A 25,683-nucleotide genomic window follows, 5' to 3' on the forward strand; every position below is an offset into this window, starting at 1 on the left:
GGCTTGCCCTTAAGGAGTGTGAGGCTGACTTATGAAGATACTGTAAAGAAAGTTACGTTTGAAGATTGTGCATTTAGGGCAAATTGTGAAATTTTGTGGTCTTTCCTTCCAGAATGTCTTAATATTTCGCCTTAACACAGCAGAACCCCTGAAAAAGTTATCTTTTCTATTTAAACTGGTGTATTCTCATTTGCTATTTGCCAGGCCAATGCAAAGCAATGTTGGAAGGATTTCATTCCAGACAAAAGTTATTCACACAAATAGATCAAGTCTACAAACTATTGTTGAGTAGCGTAAACAGATAACAGTCATAATAATCTACAATTACTGTAAATAAGCACAATTTGTGTCAAAGCAAATCTCTAAGTGTTTAAGGATGTAGGAAGGATTTTTTTTCATTTATCTTTAATGATGAGATTGTGGGAGGGCGCATGGACAGGAAGTTCATCACTCAGAATGCGTGTGTATTAGTTCAGAAGTGCAAGACACACTGAGCGCATCGACATGTTTTTAAAACTGGCTACAAACTGTCTTTTACTTTTTACTTTAATTTATCTTCCGCATACAGGTAAGAGACTTCGGTTCTGTGTACTTTGCCCTTTTATCTAAATCAAATAAGTTTTATATAATGTCTCATTTGTGACTTATAATCTGTAACAAAGTATTAACTGACTAATAACAAAGATCCCGAATAATTGTGGTCGATTTTTCTGTGATGCGTGTCTTTCATAATAAATGTGATTTATTTACTGTATATTTGAAGGGAACATTCTGCTTTTGGTTTACACTGAAATGTGTGTTAATCCACAGATGCGGAGTTTATCAGAGCAGTTAAAGGAGCGACTGTCCATCTTCCCTGCCACTCACTACCTGATGACAGTGAATCAGTTACTGTTAAGTGGATAAATAGAGCAACTAGCGAAACTATTTGTGAAGGGACTTTAAAAAAATATTCTGAATTTTCTACCGTACAATGCATTTCTCGTTTTACATTCAACAGAATGTCACTAAGAATAGAAAATGTTAATCTCAGTGACTCTGGTAATTACAGCTGTAAAACAACAGTAGTACTTCCACCACCATCACTGGACTACATCTCAAATGTGATGCTCCAAGTTGAAGGTGATTGCCATTCATAAATTATTTATATATTTGAACTGTCCACTTGTTGCAGACCATCTTAGATGTCCGTAATAAATATAATTCTTCACTATCTCCACTGCATTACATCCAGGTCTGTCCCTGCAGAAACAGAACAGCAGTAATGACAGCTGTATTCTTCTGCTCTGCTCTCTGGAGGGTCTGAACCCTGAGCTGGTGAACTTCACCTGGATTCGAGAGGGTCATGGGTCACTTTATTCATCCACATCTTATGACATGAAGAGTTCGCTGCATCTGTGTAAACCTCACTGGAGTGATGGAGACACGATCATCTGCCGCGCCAACTACTCAAATAGACAAACCCAAACACATATAATGCTCACCTCAGAGTATGGATCTGACAAAGGTGGGTCATTTAAACTACCTATCACTTTAACCACAAACTAAAGTACAGTGTTGGTAACTAAAGTAAAGTACAATTCAGCAAAGCTGTTCCACTGCCTTTATCTCTCAAAAGGAAATATAAAAAATATATAAATCAACCAATCCATCAGGCTAACCTGAGATTCGTCTCTTTTTTCCAGAATCCAGACTGAACTCTCTAGTTGTTCGTGTGGCCTTTTTCATCATCTTCATCATCGTCATCATCCTCATCTGGATATTGTTCTGCATGTTCAAATGTAAGACCTCCACTGATATCTGCTCTCAAATTCTGACACTATAATAATAAATATATTATATGCATAAATTGTGATTTTACATCCAGAAAAAAAAGTGATTCCTTTGGAATCTCTAATCCAGCATTAATTTAATTTGATTTGAATGTGAATTATAGTTCAAAAACCACTACAAGTTCTTGCAAAAAAGCTAAATGATTGTGTCTAAAAGACTTGTCATCCTGCAGACAAGACTCTGAGCTGCTGCCGTGGACCCTCGACATGAGAGCATCAGAAGAGTGGAGACACACTAAACCATACAGTACATTCCTCAATGATAGTTTACCAGTGATACTTTTCTTATGCTTTCCAAAAAATGTCTGCTTTGTGTTTCCCAGAGAATTAACGAGAGATGATTTTCATCAAAATAAAATAGCAACTACGTATATGCCAACTTCTGTTTTATGTAATGAGTACCACTTATAAATAAATATCTAATATGCAAAGATTTTTTTTGTCCACTGATTGTATGAAACCAAACATTTTAAATATAAAAAGGTGTCGTATGACTTGATGGTCTAAATATGGTGTTCATGAGGGTTGTCCTGGCTCACTTAAATATGGTAGATAGTTCACTTAAAAATTTAATTCAGTCACACTTTAGTTTAGTGTACAATTCTCACTAACTATTTACTACAACTTGTGCCTGAATAAACCCCTAAATTTACCGCTTATTAATAGTTAGTAAGGTAGTTGTTAAGTTTAGGTATTGGATTAAGGGATAAAGAATATGGTCATGCAGAATATAAGGCATAATATGTTGTTTAGAAGTACTAATAAACAGCCAATATCCTATCCTAGTATGTATGCAATATGCTATTAATCACTATTAATAGCGAAAATTGGACCCTAAACTAAACTGTTACCAAGAAGTCTTACATACACCCTCATGTAATTCCGTATGAGATTCTTTCTTCTGTGGAACATAAAAGAAGCAACGACCCTGATGTCCTGGTGTAAAACTGTACATTATTTCTTCTGTGCTACATATAAAAAAATATTTTGAGAAATTCACATTTTTTAAAGGGTCAAAGGACACCAAAAACAGTTAAAGCAATGTAAAACACATATTGTCATAACTTCTTGATCATGTAATTTTTTGCAGTGTTATTGTAGATTATAACACTTTATTGCTGTGAACCATTTTTACAAAATTTAACAATATTAAATCTACTATGTGATTTACATGATTTGTACAACAGATGAGCTTTTGCTTCAAGTGTTTGGGGGAGTAATTTTTAAGGGCTGTCAAGTTCAGTTGCATTTTGCTCGGTTTGTTATAAATAACCCTTGTTCCTTTGCATACTAAACTAAAATGACCCTATCACACACACCCACATTCACAAGAAGTTGTGCCACGACTGACAATGTTGCCCCCTTCAAAACATTAAGTGCATGACATCCGTCTGTGCTAGTAGGAGGTGAACACTGGGTATTCAGAGTTGTGAAATGTTGTGGTCTCCCTTTCCAGTGCTGTGGCGTCTCAGCCTACGTGTAGTTTTACATGGAAAGCAGAACCACAGAAAAAGAAAGACAAAAACAGACAGCAAACTCCATGTCCTGACCTGTACCCCTCCATGTTTAAAAGTAAAATGACTGTGTTTTTTTATGTTACCTCTTTATTTTCATATTCTCTATGCCATCGAATACACAACATCAAAGCCATTGAGTCAGAAAGATTTCATTCAAGATAACACAAGCTCTATTAACAGAAATAGATCGATTTTTTTTTTCAGAAGTCCTTTTCAGAATGGTGTAAAACAATGATGTGATAGTAATATACATTTAAAATTGCACGATTTGTGTTGAAGTGAATCTCTGAGTGCCTGACCACCGTGAGGAGGATTGATTTCGTTTTTTTTACTTGTGATGTAGATTGTGGGTGGGCTCATGGACAGGAAGTTCACTCAGTCTCAGATCACTCAGAAGAATGTGTGAGTGCAGAAGTGTCTCACACGACGAGCTCATCGACATGTATTTAAAACGGGTTACAAACCATCTTTTATTTTTTACTTTAATTTATTTCCCTCATACAGGTAAGAGACTTCAGTTATGTTTATTTTGCTCTGTTGTTTAAAGCAAAGAAGTGATAATATAGCCTTATGTCTCAGTTGTGACTTACTGTCTACGAAATATTAATTGACTAAAATTGACAAAGATCTCAGTGATGGACTAAATTAATTCATCTTAGATATGGTAGAACTTTTTGTGATATATTTTAAAATAATTGTGACATATGAACTATAACCTATATTCAGTGTTGGGGGAAATGCATTACAAGTAACTTGAGTTACGTAATCGGATTACTTTTTCAAGTAACTAGTAAAGTAACGCATTACTTTTAAAATGTACAACAAAATATCTGAGTTACTTTTTCAAATAAGTAACGCAAGTTACTTTGTTTTCCCATTTATTGACTGACAGCTCTCCTGTCCTCATGTTGAGACAAATCCAAGTGCAGAGGCTGTGTGTGTGTGTGTGTGTGTGTGAACATGATGTTTATTGTAGTTCTAGACTAAATGTGAGCATTTACTCATCTCACTTGCACAAAAAAATATTCAATATTCCTCAAAATGAATAAAATCAGTGAAATGCAGAATCAGAATACTATGCAAACCTCCAATAACTAAATATGTTAAATAAAACATACATTTGTATGCTTTTAATCTCACTTTATTGACCAATGTACTTGCTTCTGACCTTCGATGATTCAGTTAAATAAGCAAAAATGACTATAGATTGATAGAAAGGTTTGCTTGTGTGCTTTCCTCTACTGTACACATTTCCTTCAGTCTGAGGATTATTATTTCACTTTTAGTGTAAAAGGGTCTTTACATTTGCCCAAAAATATAACTTTTGTGTTATAAAAAAACAAGCCCAGGCCAGGTGGGAAAAAAAAGTAACGCAAAAGTAACGTAACGCATTACTTTTCTAAAAAAGTAACTAAGTAATGCAATTAGTTACTTTTTAAGGGAGTAACGCAATATTGTAATGCATTACTTTTAAAAGTAACTTTCCCCAACACTGCCTATATTTGAAGGGAATATTCTCCTGTTGTTGGTTACACAAAACAACGTGACCTGCAGTAGCCTAATAAATGCAATAAGGTCTCATTTTTGTTAACATTAGTTAATGCATAAGTAATATATTGCTAATATACAGCTTTTATTAACGTTTATTAATGTCAGTTAATAAAAATACAGTTGGTCGTTGTTTGTATGTTACTTCACAGTGCTTTAATTAATGTAAACAAATGCAACTTTTGATTAAAAAATGTTTACATGTATAAATTAGCATTAAGAAGAATAAATGCTGTATAAAATTATTGTTCATTGTTATTTCATGTTAACTACTGTAGTTAACTCATGTTAACAAATGAAACTTTATTGTAAAGTGTTACCAAACCAATGCATCTTATATTTGGTAAACATTCTGTGATGTCTTTCACAATAGCTTTGATAATTGGGCTGTATATTTGAAGGGAACATTCTGCTTTTGGTTTACACTGAAATGTGTGTTAATCCACAGATGCGGAGTTTATCAGAGCAGTTAAAGGAGCGACTGTCCATCTTCCCTGCCACTCACGACCTAATGACAGTGAATCAGTTTATGTAAAGTGGATAAATAGAGCAACTAACAAAACTATTTGTGAACAGACTTTTCAAAAAAAATCTGAATCTTCTACCGGACAATGCATTCCTAGTTTTACATTCAACAGAACGTCACTAAGAATAGAAAATGTTAATCTCAGTGACTCTGGTCATTACAGCTGTAAAATAACAGTAGTAATTCCACCACCATCACTGGACAGCATCTCAAATGTGATGCTCCAAGTTGAAGGTGATTGCCATTCATAAATTATTTATATATTTGAACTGTCCACTTGTTGCAGACCATCTTAGATGTCCGTAATAAATATAATTCTTCACTATCTCCACTGCATTACATCCAGGTCTGTCCCTGCAGAAACAGAACAGCAGTAATGACAGCTGTATTCTTCTGCTCTGCTCTCTGGAGGGTCTGAACCCTGAGCTGGTGAACTTCACCTGGATTCGAGAGGGTCAAGGTTCACTTTATTCATCCACATCTTATGACATGAAGAGTTCGCTGCATCTGTGTAAACCTCACTGGAGTGATGGAGACACGATCATCTGCCGCGCCAACTACTCAAATAGACAAACCCAAACACATATAATGCTCACCTCAGAGTATGGATCTGACAAAGGTGGGTCATTCAAACTACCTATCACTTTAACTAGGACAAACTTGTACAATGTTTAATTTACTACGGTAAATCAAGTCAAGTCAGCAAATTTCCACCAATCGTATTGTTTCCAGCTAAACTGCTAGTGGACACAATGCTAAAGCCACATATAAATAAAAAAATCTGCTTTACAAAGATAACGATCATACATAAACACACTGCAAAAAAAGAAAAAAAGTTTATGCTTTTTTAAGGTGTTCGTGTTACAGTGTCGTTATATTTAAGTACTGAGTAATATTAATTAACTACATTTTCTTACTATAGGGTTAGGATTAGGTTAAGGGTTAGTTCCATGTTTAAGCACAGTTTATAGTAATTACTATAGTAACTACAGTACATGTAACGTGTAACAAAGACAATGTAAAAAAGTGTTACCAAAAAAAAGATTTTCTTCCTCAGTATTTTTGCATTCTTAAATCAAAATATATTTAATGAGAAGAAAAGTGACAAGATAACAATTGTTATCATCTGAAAAAAATTATCAAAATTAAGTGACTTTACGCTTAAAACTAGAAACAATATCTGCCAATAGGGTAAGCAAAATAAATGTATTTTTAATTTAAATTAAGTTTATTTTCTGATCACTTGCTTTAAGAATGAAGTCACTTAATTTCTATCATGTTTTCAGAAAGCAAGACTTAATATCTGAAGTAATTTTGCTTCTCAAGTAATTGTATCTTGATTTAAGAATGTTATTTGTAAAGGAAAACAAGATATTTTAGGAAAACAAACTTTTTTTCTGTATGTGAGTGTGTGTAGGCCTGTGTACCTCCAAACTAAAACCATACAAAATTTAAATAAGCTCACTCGTCGATCACACGGTCGACGTGATTGGTTACAAGGTAGTGTGACGTCAGAAACACCAGCGATTTCAAACCACCTTTTTGGTTCACTGCACTGCTGTTTTAAGCAGAAAATACTCAGCAATGCTGCTGACTTATGAATTTTCACATCGTTTGTCTTAAAGCATATTAAAAAACACAACATAGACATATAAACAACATTAGAAGCTTGATTTTCACCACAGGGGGACTTTAAAAATTCAAATGCACACATTAATCCCAGCTGTAGATAAGTTTGATCTCAAATAGCATTCTGAGTTATATGAGAGACATTATGATGGTCTCTAGCAACCTGACTGGTAAAATATGAAGAGAGATTGTTGCTGTTTTCTTGTTGTCTATGTCAAAAATTCATGTGTATGATCTGATCGTACCCTGTTTTTGACCATGACAGCTCTGTATGGGTTGTCCCTGCTGAATATCCTCTTATTCAGTGCTGCTGCAGGCCTCATCGCCTGCATCATCTTCGTTGTTGTTTTTTGCAAATGTGAGTATGATTATCCTTAACTCTTTAACAATTAATAGAACTCTGATTACTTCGATTTGTAGAAACCATTGACTCCCACGGGGGAATTTTTTTTTTTTTTTTGTAACAACGACTTCGATAAAAATAGGAAATTGCATAAAGAATCTTACTTTATTCATGTTACACAATAATGAAAGTTAAGAAATAGTTCAGCAGTTAAGAAAGAAGGCAAGAATTTGACGTACATAATCTTCCTCCCTCTGTTCAAACACCTCTCTATCTCTATACATCAGTATCCTTCCTATGTCTAGTTCTGCGTTTTGTCACCATGACATCAAAATCTCAAGGACAGCATTTTTATATTTCCAGAACAACATCTGAAATAAAAAAAAAGGGGAACATTTGTAGCATATGGTGAACTAAAAACAGCTCAAATAAAAGGTAAGATGGTTTGCTGGTCCTAGCTGGTTTAATCAAGTTTAGCTGGTCTCCCAGTCTGACCATCTTGACAAAACCCCAGCTGAACAGCTTGACGAGACCGGGTTTAACTCAGCTAAGAACAACAAATTAGCTAGTTTTGGATCTTATTTTGAGCAAGGAAGTGAGTAAGACCAAGTTACCACAGTTTATCAAAACAAACAACAGTAGCATATCTATAGTAGCTAAATGGGAAAGTAACTAAAGATGTTTTGAGGTTGTTGTATTCGTCTACTGATGCATTAAAGGTAGGGTAGGCAGGATTTGTCAAAAAAACTTTTCCCCAAATTTGTTTAAACTGTCTTTATATACAAATACATAATTAAAATGTAAGCACTCTCCTCTCAGGGCTGCAATAAACACAGCTACTTATTTCCATTCGGGACGAATTAAATGATTGGCTGGGCGACTGTCACTCTCCCTCGCTACCATGGCGACCACCCCTGCTGCTACAGGAACTGCCCACATGCGCGCACCCGTTTGACTCGAGGAAGGGAAGAGGCACGGAAGCTAGGAATAATCACAATTATGGCAGAGAAAGAGCAGTCAAAACTCCCAGTACCTGCATATACAGTCAGCGAAGGCAAAAACAAGGCAATGACCTGTCCTTGAGCCGACGATGCGATAGGCTACTTGTCTCTGGAGTGTAGTCCTCATCAGAGTCAACAGTGCTTTTATCGTGGAAGCTCTTAGAGTAGAGGAATTCACCTTCATCACAGTGTAACTGATGGTAATGGGGAAACGTTTATCAATGCAACCTGTTTTTAGCTTTGCCTTAAGTTACTAGCTCGTTACCAAATCAAACTCAATATATTTTAAACTTTACCAGTATCGATATGCTAGCTTGATAGTGAGTACTAACAGCCATGTTAGTTGTCAGAAGGGAGGGGGTGGGAGTGAATGGAAATAAGTAGCTGTGTTTATTGCAGCCCTGAGAGCATTGTACATTGTAAACATATTTTAGAGACCTCCACTAGATGGCGATAAACTGCGGTAAATAAACATTTACCACAATTATTGTCAAAAAATATTAAAGTTCAAAAGGTTTTTATTATTGTAGTACTGTTAAAACAATAGTTTTAGTACATCGAGTTTATTTTTTTATACCAAAATTACCGTAACGGTTTATATTACACAAACCACTGTTATAAATGATTTAGGCCTAAACTGTTTATCTGTGAAAAGGAACTATATGTTAATTGTATTTGTATTTGTTTTTCTATGTCTGTTTAATTTCACAGGCAGAAAGCGAGACAAAAACGGATCTATAGTGTTCAGTAATAAAGTCTATGAGAACTTCAGTTTCGCCATGGCCCGCCAGAACACACAGACCATTGCTAAACCTCCAGAAGAGTGTATTTATGAGAACTAACTGCTGCTGCTTACTCCAGTTTGGAGAGGCGGTTTTAATGACATGGCATCTGACCAGAGGCACATGTCGCTGTGCTTACTGACGCCTCCGGTGGCACATCCGGTCTTCATTGGCATGTGCCACTGACATGTTTACGATACCGTTTTTAACTAAAAACTTAAATCTTTTTATGCGTTTTGGGTGCATAAACGGGTTTCAACGTGTACGTTTTTGAAAACAGTCTAGTTTTTGATGTTAACATGGAGAATTTCCATGTAAACAACAAAAACGCGTATCTCTGAAGACGATGCCGGTATGACATTCGTATTACATATTCATTTTAGTAGTTTTTTGTGTGTCCGTGTGAATGGGGATCGAATCGACAATGGTATCATTTGTACGCGGAAAACTCAAAGGAAAAACTTCTCAGTTTTAAGCATATCCTTGTCGTGTAAGCGTACCCTGAGTCGCGGAACATGTCGCCGTATGGTGAACACCTCCAATGTTGACTAATGAGTTGAGCATATACTGACTAATTTAATGATATTTAAAAATAAATGTCAATTAAACTCATTAAAGTCGGTAAAAAAAATTCAAACATGTTGTCAGTTTGTGTTACGTCTGTATTTGAGTGGCATGTGCCACTGAATATTTTGTAATACCAGTGCTATAGGCTATGTTGTTTGCACTCAACTACATGCCGAGATACTAGCAATCTTCTTTATTTATACAAATACAAAAAAAATTGCTCGATGCATTTTAAAAACTCAACAAACGCTTCGGTCACGCAGGAACTTCCTCAGTGTAGTTTAATATTTTGAAAATAATTGTATGGAATTTTGTTGTGCAAATAACTCCGCAATGGAATACATCATATGTTTCACACCAATGTATTAATTCATATTAATTAAATATCGTTCTGCAGTTAATTTATGTTACATAATCTACATTATACTCTATACATTATAAAGCTGCAGGTGTCACTACTGGAGGTGCCACAACATAAAGAGACATGTCAGTTTTAGTGGCACATGCCAATGAAGACTGGATGTGTCACATCGCGTCCGATGCCATGTCACTAAATGTTAAAACCGCTACTGGTGATTTGTTTAAAGCCTGGTGGGACCAGTTGTTACAAAGGCAGTACCCGTGTTATGTGGTTTTTCTAAGACATTTGGATGATGGTGCACTTTGAATGTGAAGCAAATGGCCACTTACTGACTTTAAAAACTGTAAGTTGGCACTTTTATCAGTGTTTTTGAAGTAACTTTGTTTTCATTGTGTTTAGCTTACTAAACTATTATGTGTCGTAAAATAAATTATATGATTATGAAAAGGACTTCATATATGTTTTTATTAGATAAATGCTATAATAGGCCATTATTACAATCTCTCTTTGCACTTTTTGTCATTTGACTTTTGGTTTTGGTGTGGTATTTGTACTAATTATTGTACTATTTCATTTCTTGTAAATAAATAACACTTCATAAAGGTATTTTTGTAGCCTCTACTGTCAAACCAAACTTTGCAGAAAATAATCTCACACTTATTCATTATCTAACACAATACTGTATCTCCTATTCTCTAATGAACTTTGGGTTGCAATGAAAAATTATCACTTAATTATGGTCATAGTTTAGTAAATGTCAGTAGTTTATTTAGTAAAAATGTAAACTTTGCTCCTTTTAGCACAGAGTGCTTTATAGATTTATACAAGTTATATGAGTGTTTGTGGTTGACAAGTACATATGATTTTACTGTCACATCACACATGAATAAGACATTAAAATAATATTAAACATTAAAGGGGTCATAACCTGCATTGTTTTATAATGTTTCGTGGGGTGCACTTATAATGTTAGTATGATTTTTACATCAACAATTGTCATAAATTAGAAATAAAAGGCATTTTTCCTAGCTGATTTTAGCCCTCTGATTTGAACGCTCTGTTTTAAGGGGCTTGTCTGCTGTGAGACTTCAGTGTAAACGCCCAGTGCTGGGATTGGCCAATATCTTTGCATATGAAATAGCTAAGTATTACATATGGAACTCTCTCAAAAACCATTAGCACATTTTAGTATTACAGCTCTCAAGGTTAACTAACTGTAAAAAGTGTTGATTATAACATTATATTTAGATCTATAGCATTTATATTTAGATCGTGGCATAAAAGGTTGCAGTGAAAAGCATTGTATCCGATCACAGACATATTGAGCACATGAATGCAGTGATCTCGTCATTGCAACTCGATTTGCACAGTGTTCTGTATGCACAAAAAAATCGTTCTTTCTTTCTTTTTTGTTCTGTTGTGGCTGAATATATATGTCTTCAGCTTTCTGTAATAAGAATGTTAAATACGCTAAATCTATCAATGGATGGACTGATAACTTGGATATGTCCCAAAAATGAAGAAAAGACTATCGCAAGTTCCATTTTATGCTGACTAAGGCATTTTTATGCCCTTCCCTCGCTCCTTACTCTGATATGGCATTGCTTACTTACTTTGCACAAGTGTCCACTACTGGCGGAACCCTTGCAATTCCGGCCCGCCACATTATTTTATATGGCCCGCGAGAGCATATGCGTGTCTTGAAATTAGGGATGCAACGAAATTTTGGCTTTTGGCCGACTAAAAAACTAAGAGACTAAAAAACCGCCGCGCCCCTCCGTGTTCGGCGATGGTTTGACTCTGGCTCAGCGTGTTCACAGCGCGTTCTGCTCAATGTTCCGCACTGTGTGTGTGTGTGTGTGTGTGTGTGTGTGTGTGTGTGTGTTAACAATTGAACTTTAATTAAACTGATTAGTGCCAAAAAACATTGATTAACTCAGGAAAGAAACAAGTTCCTGAAACCAATCTTTAATGCTAATATAAATTGCTCATTTGCCTCTGGACACAAAAAGATTGCACTGGGTTTTGATTGAAATGTAACATTTATGCAAAATAATCCTTGAAAGATTTCTCATTTAAGGCCATTCCTGTTTGAAATATGTGATTGTGTAGCCTATTGTCAACAATAAGCAGAAACATTCTGCATTTCCATTTTGTAGTGTGGATCATTCATTGCAACATTTAGGCTATCCTCATTCTCATTTTTAAGAATCTGTTATCTGCTTGACAAATAATTAATACTGCCCACTGGCATGCTTTTAAAGCTATTGTTATCATGTTTTTTTGGGGCCTTTAAACACCTTAAAATGCACATAGGTCCGAGAAATCCAAATTTTATTGGGGGAGCATGCCCACCGAACCCCCCTACCTCACATTTACGCATGACTGTGTGGTAATGTGTGCTGGTGTGGCTACAGTACCAAGGCTGAATTGTTTAGCTAGTTTGCTCCTGCATATATACAATATACATTATTCTCTGTATCAAATCATGTTATCTTATTACCCAGCCCCTGATGTTTTTAAAACCTATGACACCCCTGCAAATGCATATATATTTGTAACTTAAATAAGTAATAATCAAATAAAGTGACAATATGAGTAGTAACATTTTAAAAGTCTTACAGTTACAACCGGCCCTTTAAAGGGGCAGCCATAATGCTGAAGTGGCCCTCAGTGAAAATTAGTTTGACACCCCTAAGCCCTTGATAACTTGTAATCTGCTATGGAGCCTGCCTAGCGAGTTGCTGTTATGACGTCACAATCATGCTGCATTGTGGTCTATGGATCTGCCTGAAGTGTACATATGAGTAGACATATGAGTAGACTCAAAATCGAGGGGTCGAGGGTTGTGTCCAAATAAACTTCCCTCGTCCACTTGACAAAGTTGAACAAAGTTGGGAAGGGAAGTTCGCAAGCCTATGTCTAAAAGTTTAAAGCTTACAGGCTTCCATATGTTGTCAGCCTGCGACAACATTTTCTCAATTCTCTCAAGTGTGCATTTGACGCATCCTCGATATCAATAATTTTCTGTCTTGCATGAACGCGTTTTTTGCATTGCTTTTTTTTGCTTTTTTTTTGCAATTGCATGTCTAGCAATTGTTATTGACCATTGCGCTCACGTCTTGCATGTTTTTTAGCGTCTTGCTCATGATAGCATTCTAAAAATGCAGCGCTCAAGTTAAAGTTGGCAGTTACATTTTTTTTTAAGGGCATATGAAGGGTCATGCTAATTCTAGGGAGGACATTAGGGAAGTCACTTTGGTCCATTTCTGCAGAAGAGAAATTCAGAAGAGAAAACAAAGAGTCATTTTTGAATGCATGCCATTTGCTAATTGTGTATTTTGTCGATTTTAGGAGTAGCCTACAATATAGATGACCTCAAAGGTAATAGATTTAGACTAAAAACAATCAAACTCACATTTTAATTTCCTACGTCTGTAGTGATGGCTTTAACTGTGGTATTATGGAATACATAAACATTTGAAAAATGTTTTATCTATATGTTAGATATAATATCAGCAGTTCAATGACATGAAAAAAAAAAAACAGTTTCAGGTTAGCTTAAACACAAAACAGCCTAAAAGAACACTGCATATATTACATAAATGACCATAAGGAAATAGCTTTCAAAGAGCTATAAGAGACAGCCCTACGATGTGCAGCTGAAACGTGTGCAACTGCAGGCCGTAGAGGTTACGATAAGTAATCTTAATTTTTTTACATGCCTTTGCACGTTCATCATTGACCTACATCCTTTGATGCATCACCTGCCTCAACATACATCCACAACCTCCTACACAGTGAGGTTAAAATAGCCAGACCACTTCATTGCTTTTTTCAGTACAGCTGTCCAATCAGAGCATGAAGATGTTGATCTACAAAAGAGGTTTTGGTGGAAATGAGGTCTACAAGGCATTTGGTTTAACCATTTGTTTCAGAGCTTTTGCTATCTGTAGTCCCATCAATCAACTGTAACCAAAAAAATTATTTACTTGCCTGACAAAAATCATAAATGTGTGCTAACTTTGGAAATTTACCATGAAGTCTTAATTTATTTATATGTTTCACAATAATGCAATTTAAGAAGTAGTTCAGCAGTTTAAAAATGAACACAAGAAACTCTCTATATATATCCGTATCCTTCCTTATGTCTATTTCTGCTTTCCGTCACCATGATGTCAAAATCTTAAGGAAGGCATTGTACAAAAATTAAATATAGAATGAACATCCGAAGCATATGGTAAACAACTTACATTCCCTTTAAAAAAAACATCTAAAATCAATAAAAATAAAAAACAGCTAAAACCAATCTAAGTCCAGTTAAAAAGGGATGTACTCATCATTTTCTGGCAAGGTTCTTTCAAACGTATGACAAAAAAGAAAATGTCAGTAATGTTAATAGAACGTTCATTCAAAGTTATATAGTCTTTAATAATATATCCTCAAAACTTTAGCACAAAAACGATAATTATAAATTGTTTGTGGAATGGTTTTGTAATGTATTTTGTTTGGTGTTTTTTAAGCAAAACTCTCATAAAAGGGGGGTTTTCACACTGAGTTTGTTTGCTGCGGTTTGAATCCGAGTGTGTTTGTTCCTGGTGCCCCTACAGCATTGGCCTACTTGATTCTATCACACCCTGGTGCATTTGTGTACATTTTGCATCATCCTAATGTGCAGTGTGGATAATAGAAAACACAACGCAGGTCAATATATTACAATTTTCTGTCTTGCATGAACGCGTTTTTTGCATTGCTTTTTTTTGCTTTTTTTTTGCAATTGCATGTCTAGCAATTGTTATTGACCATTGCGCTCACGTCTTGCATGTTTTTTAGCGTCTTGCTCATGATAGCATTCTAAAAATGCAGCGCTCAAGTTAAAGTTGGCAGTTACATTTTTTTTTAAGGGCATATGAAGGGTCATGCTAATTCTAGGGAGGACATTAGGGAAGTCACTTTGGTCCATTTCTGCAGAAGAGAAATTCAGAAGAGAAAACAAAGAGTCATTTTTGAATGCATGCCATTTGCTAATTTTCTGGCAAGGTTCTTTCAAACGTATGACAAAAAAGAAAATGTCAGTAATGTTAATAGAACGTTCATTCAAAGTTATATAGTCTTTAATAATATATCCTCAAAACTTTAGCACAAAAACGATAATTATAAATTGTTTGTGGAATGGTTTTGTAATGTATTTTGTTTGGTGTTTTTTAAGCAAAACTCTCATAAAAGGGGGGTTTTCACACTGAGTTTGTTTGCTGCGGTTTGAATCCGAGTGTGTTTGTTCCTGGTGCCCCTACAGCATTGGCCTACTTGATTCTATCACACCCTGGTGCATTTGTGTACATTTTGCATCATCCTAATGTGCAGTGTGGATAATAGAAAACACAACGCAGGTCAATATATTACAATGTCTTTTGCGGAGACATCTTATTGCGAGCCATTTATTTGATGCTCTGATAAATATGCAAATTTCGGGTTGCATTCACATTCACACAAATCTCGCCACATCTCTATGCAAACAAACTCAGACCACAGATAGTCTCAGATTTAGTACCCCGGGCCCGGGGCACTGCCCGGTCCTCATAAGAGCTTTCACATTACCATTTTTTGTGCGAACCATTCTTTGTTGAAATAAACTGCCATTATAAAAAAAAACGTAGTTCCTGCACACATTTGGGAGTTATAACTTAGCAATTGAAATAAGCTAACATTACCCACTGAGTTTGTTTGATTGTGCAGGCAGAAAGACAAGAGACGAAAATGGATCTAAATAATCTAAATGGTTCAGTAATAAAGTCGTTGTTAAACCATAGCCATGAGTGGTATAACTGCTGCTTTAACCTTTAATGCTGGACGTGCCCTATACTGTTGTTACAAAGGCAATATGTGTGTGTATATATATATATATATATATATCATAATAATTTGTTACATTTATATAGCGCTTTTGGGACCTCAAAGCGCTTCACATGGAAGGGGGGAATCTCCTCAACCACCACCAATGTGCAGCATCCACCTGGATGATGCGACGGCAGCCATATTGCACCAGAATGCCCACCACACACCAGCTTACTGGTGGAGAGGAGACAGTGATGAAGCCAATCAGTATATGGGGATGATTAGGAGGCCATGATGGACAGAGGCCAAGGGGCAAATTTGGCCAGGATGCTGGGGTTACACCCCTACTCTTTTTCGAAGGACATCCTGGGATTTTTTAATGACCACGGTTAGTCAAGACCTCGTTTTAACGTCTCATCCGAAGGACGGCGCTCTTTGACAGTATAGTGTCCCCGTCACTATGGGGCGTTAGGACCCACACAGACCACAGGGTGAGCGCCCCCTACTGGCCTCACTAACACCTCTACCAGCAGCAACCTGGTTTTCTCAGGAGGTCTCCCATCCAGGTACTAACCAGGCTCAACCCTGCTTAGCTTTAGTGGGCAACCAGTCTTGGGCTACAGGGTGATATGGCTGCTGGCAATATATATATATATATATATATATATATATATGAGATCTGTTTTTAAGGGACGGCTCCTTTAAGGCTTGTCAGTCAATGATTGGTTATCATCATTGCATAGAAAACAGTATCAACACCCAAGTACCCATGTGTTTTGAAAACATAATCCACATTAAACCACCATTTACAGACAAAGCATAATGAAATCATTTCATAATCATCGGTTTGTGATGCTGTCAGATCTGATACTGCTTCATAACAAATGTTATTTTGCGAACTCTCCATTACACTGTGCCTCGCTGGCAAAACAAAATGCTCATCCCATCTGAAAGTCTGTACGGAGACGCAAGTGAGCTGTTTAAACTGGACATGTCAAAGCAAACGTTCTTTCACTCTCAAATTTGTCCTGTTTTCGACAGACTCAAGTGAGCGGAATATGTCAGAAACTGAACGCGCATCTGTATAGCCTACTGTATCCAGTGTAGACAGCATCTGTAATTACAACGGCTTCTATGTGCTTGTGACACGAAGCGACACTCGCATCCAGAGTAAGCAAATGTCAGCTGTGACTGCATGCCAGTGGGCGGGGCCTATGGTGTGATGATGTATAACTATTAATTTAGCTCTGGAGGGAGTCATGTATTCTTGTGACATGTGAAGGCCAAGTATGGTAACCCACACTGAGTTTGTCCTCTCCATCCAAGTTAGTGCACACACATTAGTGAGTCGAAAACACACACACACACACACACACACACACACACACTGCTAACCGTGGATTCATAGCCAGAACAGTGCAGCCATTTTGCGGTGGCACCCAGGGAGAACTTGGGGGTTATGTGCCTTGCTCAAAGGCACCTCAGTCATTTCCTGTCTGCATTCTGAATCGAACCCATACCAGACTGACAGCATTATTGCAATCTCTCTTTGCACTTTTTGTCACATTACTTTTTGTTTTTTTGTTATGGTATTTGGACTAATGATGTTGAAATTTTATTTTACTTACAAATGAATTGTACCCTATGTATGTAGCCTATTTTTGTAAATAAATAACACGTCATAAAAATGTTTTGCGTCAAAGCCACTCTAAACCAAACTGTCACTATCTCACACTATCTCTAGGCACTGATGAACTTGTGGGTTGCAGTGAAATAATGATTATAATGACTCGATCATGTTTTGAGTGAAGTTATGTTCTGTTCGAAGTAAAAATACCAGTGGTTTACACAGGTTACACATGACATGGTGCGTCATATGCTACATTTTCCAGTCTTGCCCATGTTTGTGGTTGACAAGTACATGAAGATATGATGCAACTCTTTTCCTTTTCTTTCACTTAATTCCAGCTGACAAGCAACTTTAGAGTATATAATAAAAATAAAATAAAATAAATCCATTAAACTAATTTACATCTCTATATTGCACTCTGCTGGTGGTTGAAAATTGGATAAACAGTCCTGAGTGTAAGATTTTGTTTGGTGGATTATTATTATTATTTTTGTCTAGTACCTACAGTAGCATCTTTTTAAAATGTGTGATTAAATATATAAGGAATTTGACGGGATCCAGGTGATATATTGTTGTCAACTGCTGCGAGCCTCTGCATTACTTAAAGAGGAAATCACCAGCCCAGTTTTAGCATGAGACGCTTGAGCATAACATAGAGATCGCAGCCATATTCTACACTTTGCCAGGAAAGAGGGATGGTGAGTATGTGATTCTTATGAAGATGTGTGAAAATAATTTTAGATATAAATAAATATAATGCTTTTGCTAAGCTGAAAGAATATTTAATCTTTCTTTTCTTTTTGTTATAATCAAATTTACCAATCAAACTTAATCAAATTTCAGTGTCTTAATCAATAAATATGCTGCTCTGAATCTTTTCACTTAATTCATAAGATCTTTGTTGAAATGATATTCAGATATTTCTGTTTAATGTGTAATCTTTTTTTTCCAGTTTTACCATGATTCTCTTGAACAGCTGTGGATCAGAGATGGAAACGTCCTCAACAGCTCATTCTCACACAAATCATTAAATGGACCCTCATCCGCCACAAACCTTCAGTGACACAATCTACTCTTGCTGGGTAAACCACTCATCATTAAATCAACCACTTGTGGGGAATTTATCAAGCTCTGTCTGCTATGAAAGGGGGGGGGGGGGGGGGGGTAAGTTTTAAGATATTATGAGATAAGATATTAAAATATAAGCATATTTTATTTCAATGTTATATACTGTATTTATGAGGCCTTCACAATTATTCTGTCTTGTAGGTGTGACTGTGAAAGTGGTGTTTCATCATCTCTTCGGTGTTGGTTGTCTTTTTTAACATTGCATTCGTGTTCATTGCAGTCATGTGTAAACGTTACGTAAGTCTCACTGTCCATCCTAAAAGTCTCTTTGTTTAAAAATGTCATTCTGAAACTGGAACTGTGTAATAAAAAAAAAAATGTTTGCAAACACAAGTCGGTTAAAAATGTTTCTCTCAGAATATCTTGATATTAATTACAGGCGAAATGTCATTAGGCATCAAGTGTCATGTAATGTTATCATATCACATTATAAAAGAAGTAACATACCTCAGCAGGCACAGTGAGTCACAAATCTCCCACGCTTTTAGTGCCTGTTCTTGGTTTAGACATAAGTATCTTGTCCTTAGTCATTTAGAGTGTGTTTTTCTCTGTAACCATTCATAAAGTCGACAAGTGTGTGATCCGTAGTGTTTTAAAATCTTGTTTTTTTTATTATATTCATTATAAATTATTTATCTGTGTACATCATTCTTTTTTCCTAAATCATGTGCCTTCATAATCTTCATTCAAAATTATTTTCTCTCCTTAACAGGGCAAAACCATTTCTTTACAATTGCATGAATAAAAAGAAGGCAGCTTCAACATGCTAAACTAAACACTTAAAATATCACTTAGTGCATAAAGAAATACTAGGAAGTTCCTATATATTCATCTGAAACCGAAACCTATGTGCAACTGCAGGCAGTAATAGGTCTGAGCACATCATCCATTCACGGAATTCATTCTTTTTATTCATATCTACATGTTCACACGCGACCTAAATGACAGCCTCCCTGCATCTCACGTGTTTACAACCCCGCTGTGGTTAAAATAACTAGAGCTCGCCGCCTCTACAGAGCGTGAAGATGCTCTACAAAAGAGGTCTGGGTGCAGACAGTTATGAGCAAATTAGGTCTGCAAGACATTTGGTTTAACATTTAAACACCCTTGCACTTTATGACAGACAACTGCAGGTCATGATGTTACTTCTCCATTGTAGCTTGGACAATGAGCAATGGCTCTTATTGGTCCCGTCCAATCAGTGAAGTCATTAAAGAAAAGGGAGCATTGTGATTGGCTGCTCCCTGGATGAATGCAGATTAAATTAGTAGGTTGTATGTCATAGAATAACTGCTTGAGAATCTCATAGTGCTCTTGGTTTACATGATTTAAATTATAGTTTTTTATTAAGCGTTAGATTATTTTTCATTCAGTCTACAAATTAAGTACTCTCAGACAGCCTCAATCGGATTGGATGGGCTTGTTTCTGAGTTGACATAAATTACGTCGCAACCTCAGACCAACATCACTTCTCCATTCGCACCGTCATGGGTTAGAACAGCCAGCGAGTCCCATGCAAAATGCAAGAGGATGCAGTTTCTGAAATATGAAATGGTGAGAATATGTGAGTTTTATATTACAATAAGGATATATCTATACAAAAATATTTTTTGTTTAACTCTATAAATCAGCTTTTACTTTCTGACGTTTTTCATTCAAATGATATGTTTTGGTCTGTTTTGTGAAGCATAACTAAAAGTAATTCAAGTGATATTTTGTAGTCTTGAAATGTATCACTTTGTGGAAAGACTAGCTTCTTATGAATGCTTGAATCTGATTGGTCAATTGTTGAATTCTATTGTCAAATATATTTGGGGAAATAATTATTTGTAATAACTAAAGTTCGGCTTGGCAAGTGGTCTCATACTTGCGCTAGTTTCGTGTATTTTGTCTCATTTAACAAAGTAGCCTAATTTCAGTTCAACATTTCATGTTTATTTATTTAACAAAACACCCAAAAATGTACAGTCAGCCAGTCATTATTTAAGAACAAACCAATATATATATATATATATATATATATATATATATATATATATATATATATATATATATATATATATATTTCTTGTATAAATATGTATCACTGTATTTCTCTGTTTGTTCTTATTAGATATCATCAAAGTGTAACTATGTGACCACATGTGCTCTGCTGCTGCTGTCCTTATTTTTTGGTAATTATACAATACTGTTCAAAATGTGAAAATTCTCTGAATTGAATCCCTACTTTTTATTATAACTTCCAATGTAAAACTGAATTTTCATCTTTTTCAGTTATAGGTGGACATTTAGAATTCAATGGCACCTCAGTTCAGACTGTTAATCGAGGAAAGTCAGTCAATATCAGTTGTAAATACAACACATCAAATGACACTGCATCTTTCAATGTGGAACTGAAAACTAATAATAAACTGTGTTCATTTATGAAGAGTAACCATTCATGGATAAATCAATCATGTAAAGATCACATTAGATTTATTACAAAGATTGAGGAAATGTCATTTGAGGTATCAAATCTGCAGATAAATGATACTGGCACTTACAAATGTTTTGTGACAAGAACCATACCACCTCCTTCTGTGCTTTTGGGTGAAGAAGGAACATTTGTTCAAGTGATTGGTAAGTTTATTATGAGTAGAATCAAAAATCATAGTGACTTGAGTGTATATCATATAACTGGGACAAATATCTGCTCCTCCTAATACCTGAGCTTTTTTACTAATAACTCTTATATTTACTATAGCACACCCCAATGTGTCTGTGTCACATGTAAAAGCATCGGATGGATTTCACACGATTCTTTGCCTCTCTGAGGGGTTTTACCCTTCTGCTCTAGAGCAGGCGTGGATGATAAATGGACGATTTCAGAACGTCTCTCTCACATACAACATCAACAAAACCAACTCAGATGAATCATTCACCCTCCATTCATATTTGAATGTCTCTGACTGTACAAACTACTCGTGTTGGGTAAATCACTCATCTCTGAGCCAACCAATGATTCTCCACCTGTCTCCTGCTGACTGTTATGAGAACATGGGTATTAAACAATATATATTTACAGCACCTAAATACCGTGTGGCTCATGCATATATCTGCACAAATTATTAGCATTTTTATGCAATCATTGTGTTATGTAATTCTGCTCAATATCCCTCTTTCATAGGTATAAAAACATGGATGGCTCTGGTGACTTGTGTGCTGCTGATTCTTGCCATACTGATTATCACAGTTGTGTGTGAGCGTTTAAGTAAGTTTAATATTTGATCTTCAAAATAAAGAGTCTGTTCTTATACATTTAAATCTGAGTTATCATTCTCTTGAAATTAAATTTTTAGCACAGAATAATAAGTGAAATCTAACAAACAAGTGAAGTTCAAACCGTTTTCCCCGGGAGTCTCCCGTATTTCACAACCATCTCTTGCCCCCCTCCCGTTTTGTTATTTCTCTCATGAAATTCCTGTAATTTGTATGACTCAAATGTTGTTATATGAATAATGAATATAATGTGTCCGAGGGCAGTCCGCCTTGCTCTGATGTCATGCTGACGTATGTCAAAAAACTCTCGAGCGCAAGGCGGACGCGTCGGATTCTGCAGTCGAGGGCAGTTGTATGGAAGGCGATCGGGGTCAATAGTCTTTAAACGAAACGCGTGAAATATGACCGCTGTTTGTCCGTGTTAACGCGGCAATTTTTTTACGTGTTTCTTGTGTATGTGTAGACTAGGGCTGTCAAAATTGCTCAAAAATTATGTTTGAATATTCCCTCTAAAAAAAACACATCTATTCGAACATCTGGTTGCGCATTTTGTCAATGACGCGGATTACGTCAATAACAGGACAAATTAATACAGAAACATAACTACTTATATAGGTAGTTTATTTAAGTTTAAACATAGTCGACAACGTATTACTACACAAAAACAGGTAAATCAACTAATGGCCAAGACCGCAGACCTCACTCTCGCTCGCAGGCACTCTTTCTCTTAACGCTCTCTGCGCATAACGTTTTAAATGAACAACAACAATAAACAAATGTTGAGTGCTGATCAAGAGTTTTGTGCAAGCAATTTAAGGTCGCGACTCTTGTCCAAAATATAAAAGGCTTCATTCAGTGAACAAATATTATTAACATTAATTGAAGTTTTACAGTATATAGAACCGACATTGAACGCTCCGAGCGACCTGTGCTGTGGTAAACATGGTACTTTTCCTTGACATGAAATGGTAAATAATCAAACCATTGGAAGCCCGCAGTGCATGAAACTGCTGTATCTAACCTTATTCATGCAATCTATTTGACATCTATTTAGTCAGTACAGTAACACTTTAGTAATGTTTCTGTTTGTTGCTAGTGGTCGAATGGTATGCTAACTGTATCTTACATAGCTTGCATACTATCTCGCGGGTCCACAATTTTACCTTCTACCGACCAAAATCGTGTTTTTCCCATAGACTGTAAAAAAATACATATTTTTAATAATATTTTAATAATATTTAATAATGTTTTAATAATATTTTTTTAAAGCAGACTTGCCTTTAGATTTACCCACATATTAATCCTTTAGTTTATCGTGGCCTTGTTTTACTGATATCTTCTGTGCTAGAGTAACTTAATAAATGTTACATTGTAAATTAAGTAAATGCTATGATCCGCATTTCATTTAAAGGCTATAGACCCCGATCGCCTTCCATACAGTTGACACTTCCCAAATCACGGAAGTGACCTCGACGTCCGGTGCTTAAGCCATCAGGCAAGTGTTATTTAAATAAACTCCTGATGTACTTACAAACTTTCCAATGGTTCGTTTTATGAGTACAGAACCTATTTGTACTACTGTAGAAGTTTCGTACCATTCCGGGCATTATTAGTGGGGTAATTTACGAGATACAACCTTCGGATCCATTTTAGCGCCTGCACTAAGCCATTCGGCTGATATTTCTAAATAAGCTCTAACTTTAATAATGTTCGACCAAGGGGAAAAAAAATTCTGGGGGGGGGGGTGTTTGGCTCGAGGTCATGGTGCAAAGGACCCTGGGTTGAAATTACTCCGAACCATCCCCTTAAGTGTAGGCCTATACTGTTTATATTTGCCTATGTAAAAAAACTCGGTGTATACTGTAGTTTGAACTAATATGCTTGTTCTATTCTGCTAGTTAAGATCTTCCCAATTATGCCAATAACACATAACTGTCTGTTCTGTTGAGTATGATGCTTTTAAAAACTCACATTTTCAAGTAAAATGTTCGTTTTTCATGCCATGAAAAAAAGAGCATTCCTAATATGTCAGCATATTTAAAAGCTTTTGTTAAGAATTGGTCCAAGATTCTTAAATGACAGCCTTAAATGACACCCCCTTTCTGGCTTGTGGGATGCACTCATATTACTTATGAATAGATATTGCAAAGGCAATAAGTTGGAATAAGTCCCGCCTTCTAAATAATAGAGCCAATTGGCAAAGTCACGTGTCACTGCAGCTGCCAAGCTCCGGTTGCTATACAAACAGATAGTGTAGGCTAGTGAGACACACAAACTGTAAAATGGGCAGGCGAACTAGTAAAATTACATGGCAGCGCAAAATAGGCACTGTTTTTTTAATTAGCACCCCAAAATTAATTGGATTTGTGTTGAAATATAATGTAGTGTGGAGTAATATTTTGTTTACATTAAAACCTGAGTAATGACAGCAACTGTCGAACGTGATGAAACCGAGGTTCTTTACTGTGACTCAAACTGAAATGACCAAAACATGAACAGCTTATCAGATGCTCTGTTCACTCACGCACATGGTATTATATAGGCTAAGTGAAATACGCATGTGTCTCTTAGGACCCTTAAATCACAGCATGCATATCAGAATTAGTCTTGTTTTACATGTTGTGTGTCTCTTCATAAATTCTTTTTTTTTTTTTTATGAAAAAAAAATTGAATGAATATAAACATATTAACAAAATAATAGTGCAAATTGTTTAGTTAGGAAGGGATGACTCCTCTTATACATAGTTTTTTCTTATCATCTCATAATAGCAATCAGAACAGATCAAGTCATTATTCTCATGTTCTTCCAGGAAGAGCACGTTCACAGTCTGTGCCTCCTGTAAGAATGAGTGTCACACCTACGCCAGTGTTCCACGATCACCTGGATTCTGATGCCGTGTATTCAAGACTCGGTGACCATCATCCATGTCCATGCAGCCCTGTCGAAGTGCGCTCATCTCCACAATAAACACTGAATGAAGACATTTTACAATGATTGATAGCCTAATCCATGTCTATATCATTCACTGACCAGACACCAACTTGTGTATGTGATTTATATTTCTGTGATTTTTTACTTTGCTTAACATTTTGACTGCAAATGTGTGCTGCTGATAAAATATGACCATGAGGCCTCTGTTATTTGCAGCTTCAGCACTTTAAGAACCCAATGAAATTTGCTGAGTGCAGTTTTCTTTCCTGTGTTGATGTAATCCATTTAAATAATTCATTAATAAATTGTTCATTCTTTATTTCTCACGTGTACTGCTTCTGCACTTTTACCTATATGACCTACATCCACTTTGCATGTAGACATTGTGTGGCACAGGAACCCGAAAGGCAACGGGGTGGCGGATTTATATATATATATATATATATATATATATATATATATATATATATATATATATATATATATATATATATAAATAAATATAGCTGCAAGCAGCGATGGAGGGCCCAAGCCGGTGGCAGCGCCAGCCCGGTGCCTTTGAATAACCAGGCCGCTTCATCATTTTCGAAGTTCAGCTGCTCAGTCTGATCATGAATGCTCTAAAAAGAGTCTTGTTGGAGACAAATGCGAGCAAATAAAGTCTACAGGACATTTGGTTTCACTATTTGGACACTTTTAAGACATTGTTACTGCAACTGCAGGTCATAATGTTTCTTCTTCATAAAAATAAACCGTGAGTTGTTTTCAGACCCTTGCAACACTTTTATACGGGT

The 25,683-nt window shown here is 36.0% G+C and overlaps 2 protein-coding genes across 8 annotated transcripts; both read left to right on the forward strand.

Annotated features, from left to right (window-relative positions):
• Window positions 1-446: 446 nt before the first annotated feature.
• Window positions 447-2,266, forward strand: LOC306992009 (uncharacterized protein). Its single transcript, XM_079600399.1, has 5 exons — window positions 447-568; window positions 811-1,122; window positions 1,235-1,507; window positions 1,686-1,781; window positions 2,006-2,266. The coding sequence occupies exons 1-5, from the start codon at window positions 505-507 to the stop codon at window positions 2,041-2,043; spliced, it is 783 nt and encodes a 260-aa protein (XP_079456525.1). The 5' UTR covers window positions 447-504; the 3' UTR covers window positions 2,044-2,266.
• A 1,427-nt stretch (window positions 2,267-3,693) lies between these two features.
• LOC306992007 (uncharacterized protein) lies at window positions 3,694-25,239 on the forward strand. 7 transcript variants are annotated; one of them, XM_079600392.1, is made up of 6 exons: window positions 19,941-20,253; window positions 20,813-20,873; window positions 20,974-21,318; window positions 21,443-21,739; window positions 21,866-21,949; window positions 24,768-25,239. In XM_079600392.1, exons 1-6 carry the CDS (start codon window positions 20,230-20,232, stop codon window positions 24,923-24,925), a joined length of 969 nt encoding a protein of 322 aa, XP_079456518.1. In that variant the 5' UTR covers window positions 19,941-20,229; the 3' UTR covers window positions 24,926-25,239. The 7 variants fall into 7 exon arrangements, with proteins under 7 accessions (XP_079456524.1, XP_079456519.1, XP_079456520.1 ...); XM_079600395.1 differs by lacking the exon at window positions 24,768-25,239 and adding an exon at window positions 23,369-23,540; XM_079600396.1 differs by lacking the exon at window positions 24,768-25,239 and adding an exon at window positions 22,222-22,327.
• The last annotated feature ends 444 nt before the right edge of the window (window positions 25,240-25,683 follow it).

Source organism: Phoxinus phoxinus (genome assembly GCF_949152265.1).
Source record: "Phoxinus phoxinus genome assembly, chromosome: 23".
NCBI classification, from domain to species: Eukaryota; Metazoa; Chordata; class Actinopteri; order Cypriniformes; family Leuciscidae; genus Phoxinus; species Phoxinus phoxinus.

Excerpts from the sequence above, each read along its gene's own strand:
- LOC306992007 (XM_079600392.1), top strand. The coding sequence starts at position 20,230 with ATGCAGTTTCTGAAATATGAAATG. Across the intron at positions 20,874-20,973 it reads GCTGCTGTCCTTATTTTTTG|TTATAGGTGGACATTTAGAA; the intron begins GTAATTATACAA and ends CATCTTTTTCAG. Across the intron at positions 21,319-21,442 it reads AACATTTGTTCAAGTGATTG|CACACCCCAATGTGTCTGTG; the intron begins GTAAGTTTATTA and ends TATTTACTATAG.
- LOC306992009 (XM_079600399.1), top strand. The coding sequence starts at position 505 with ATGTTTTTAAAACTGGCTACAAACTGTCTTTTACTTTTTACTTTAATT. Across the intron at positions 569-810 it reads AATTTATCTTCCGCATACAG|ATGCGGAGTTTATCAGAGCA; the intron begins GTAAGAGACTTC and ends GTTAATCCACAG. Across the intron at positions 1,508-1,685 it reads AGAGTATGGATCTGACAAAG|AATCCAGACTGAACTCTCTA; the intron begins GTGGGTCATTTA and ends TCTTTTTTCCAG.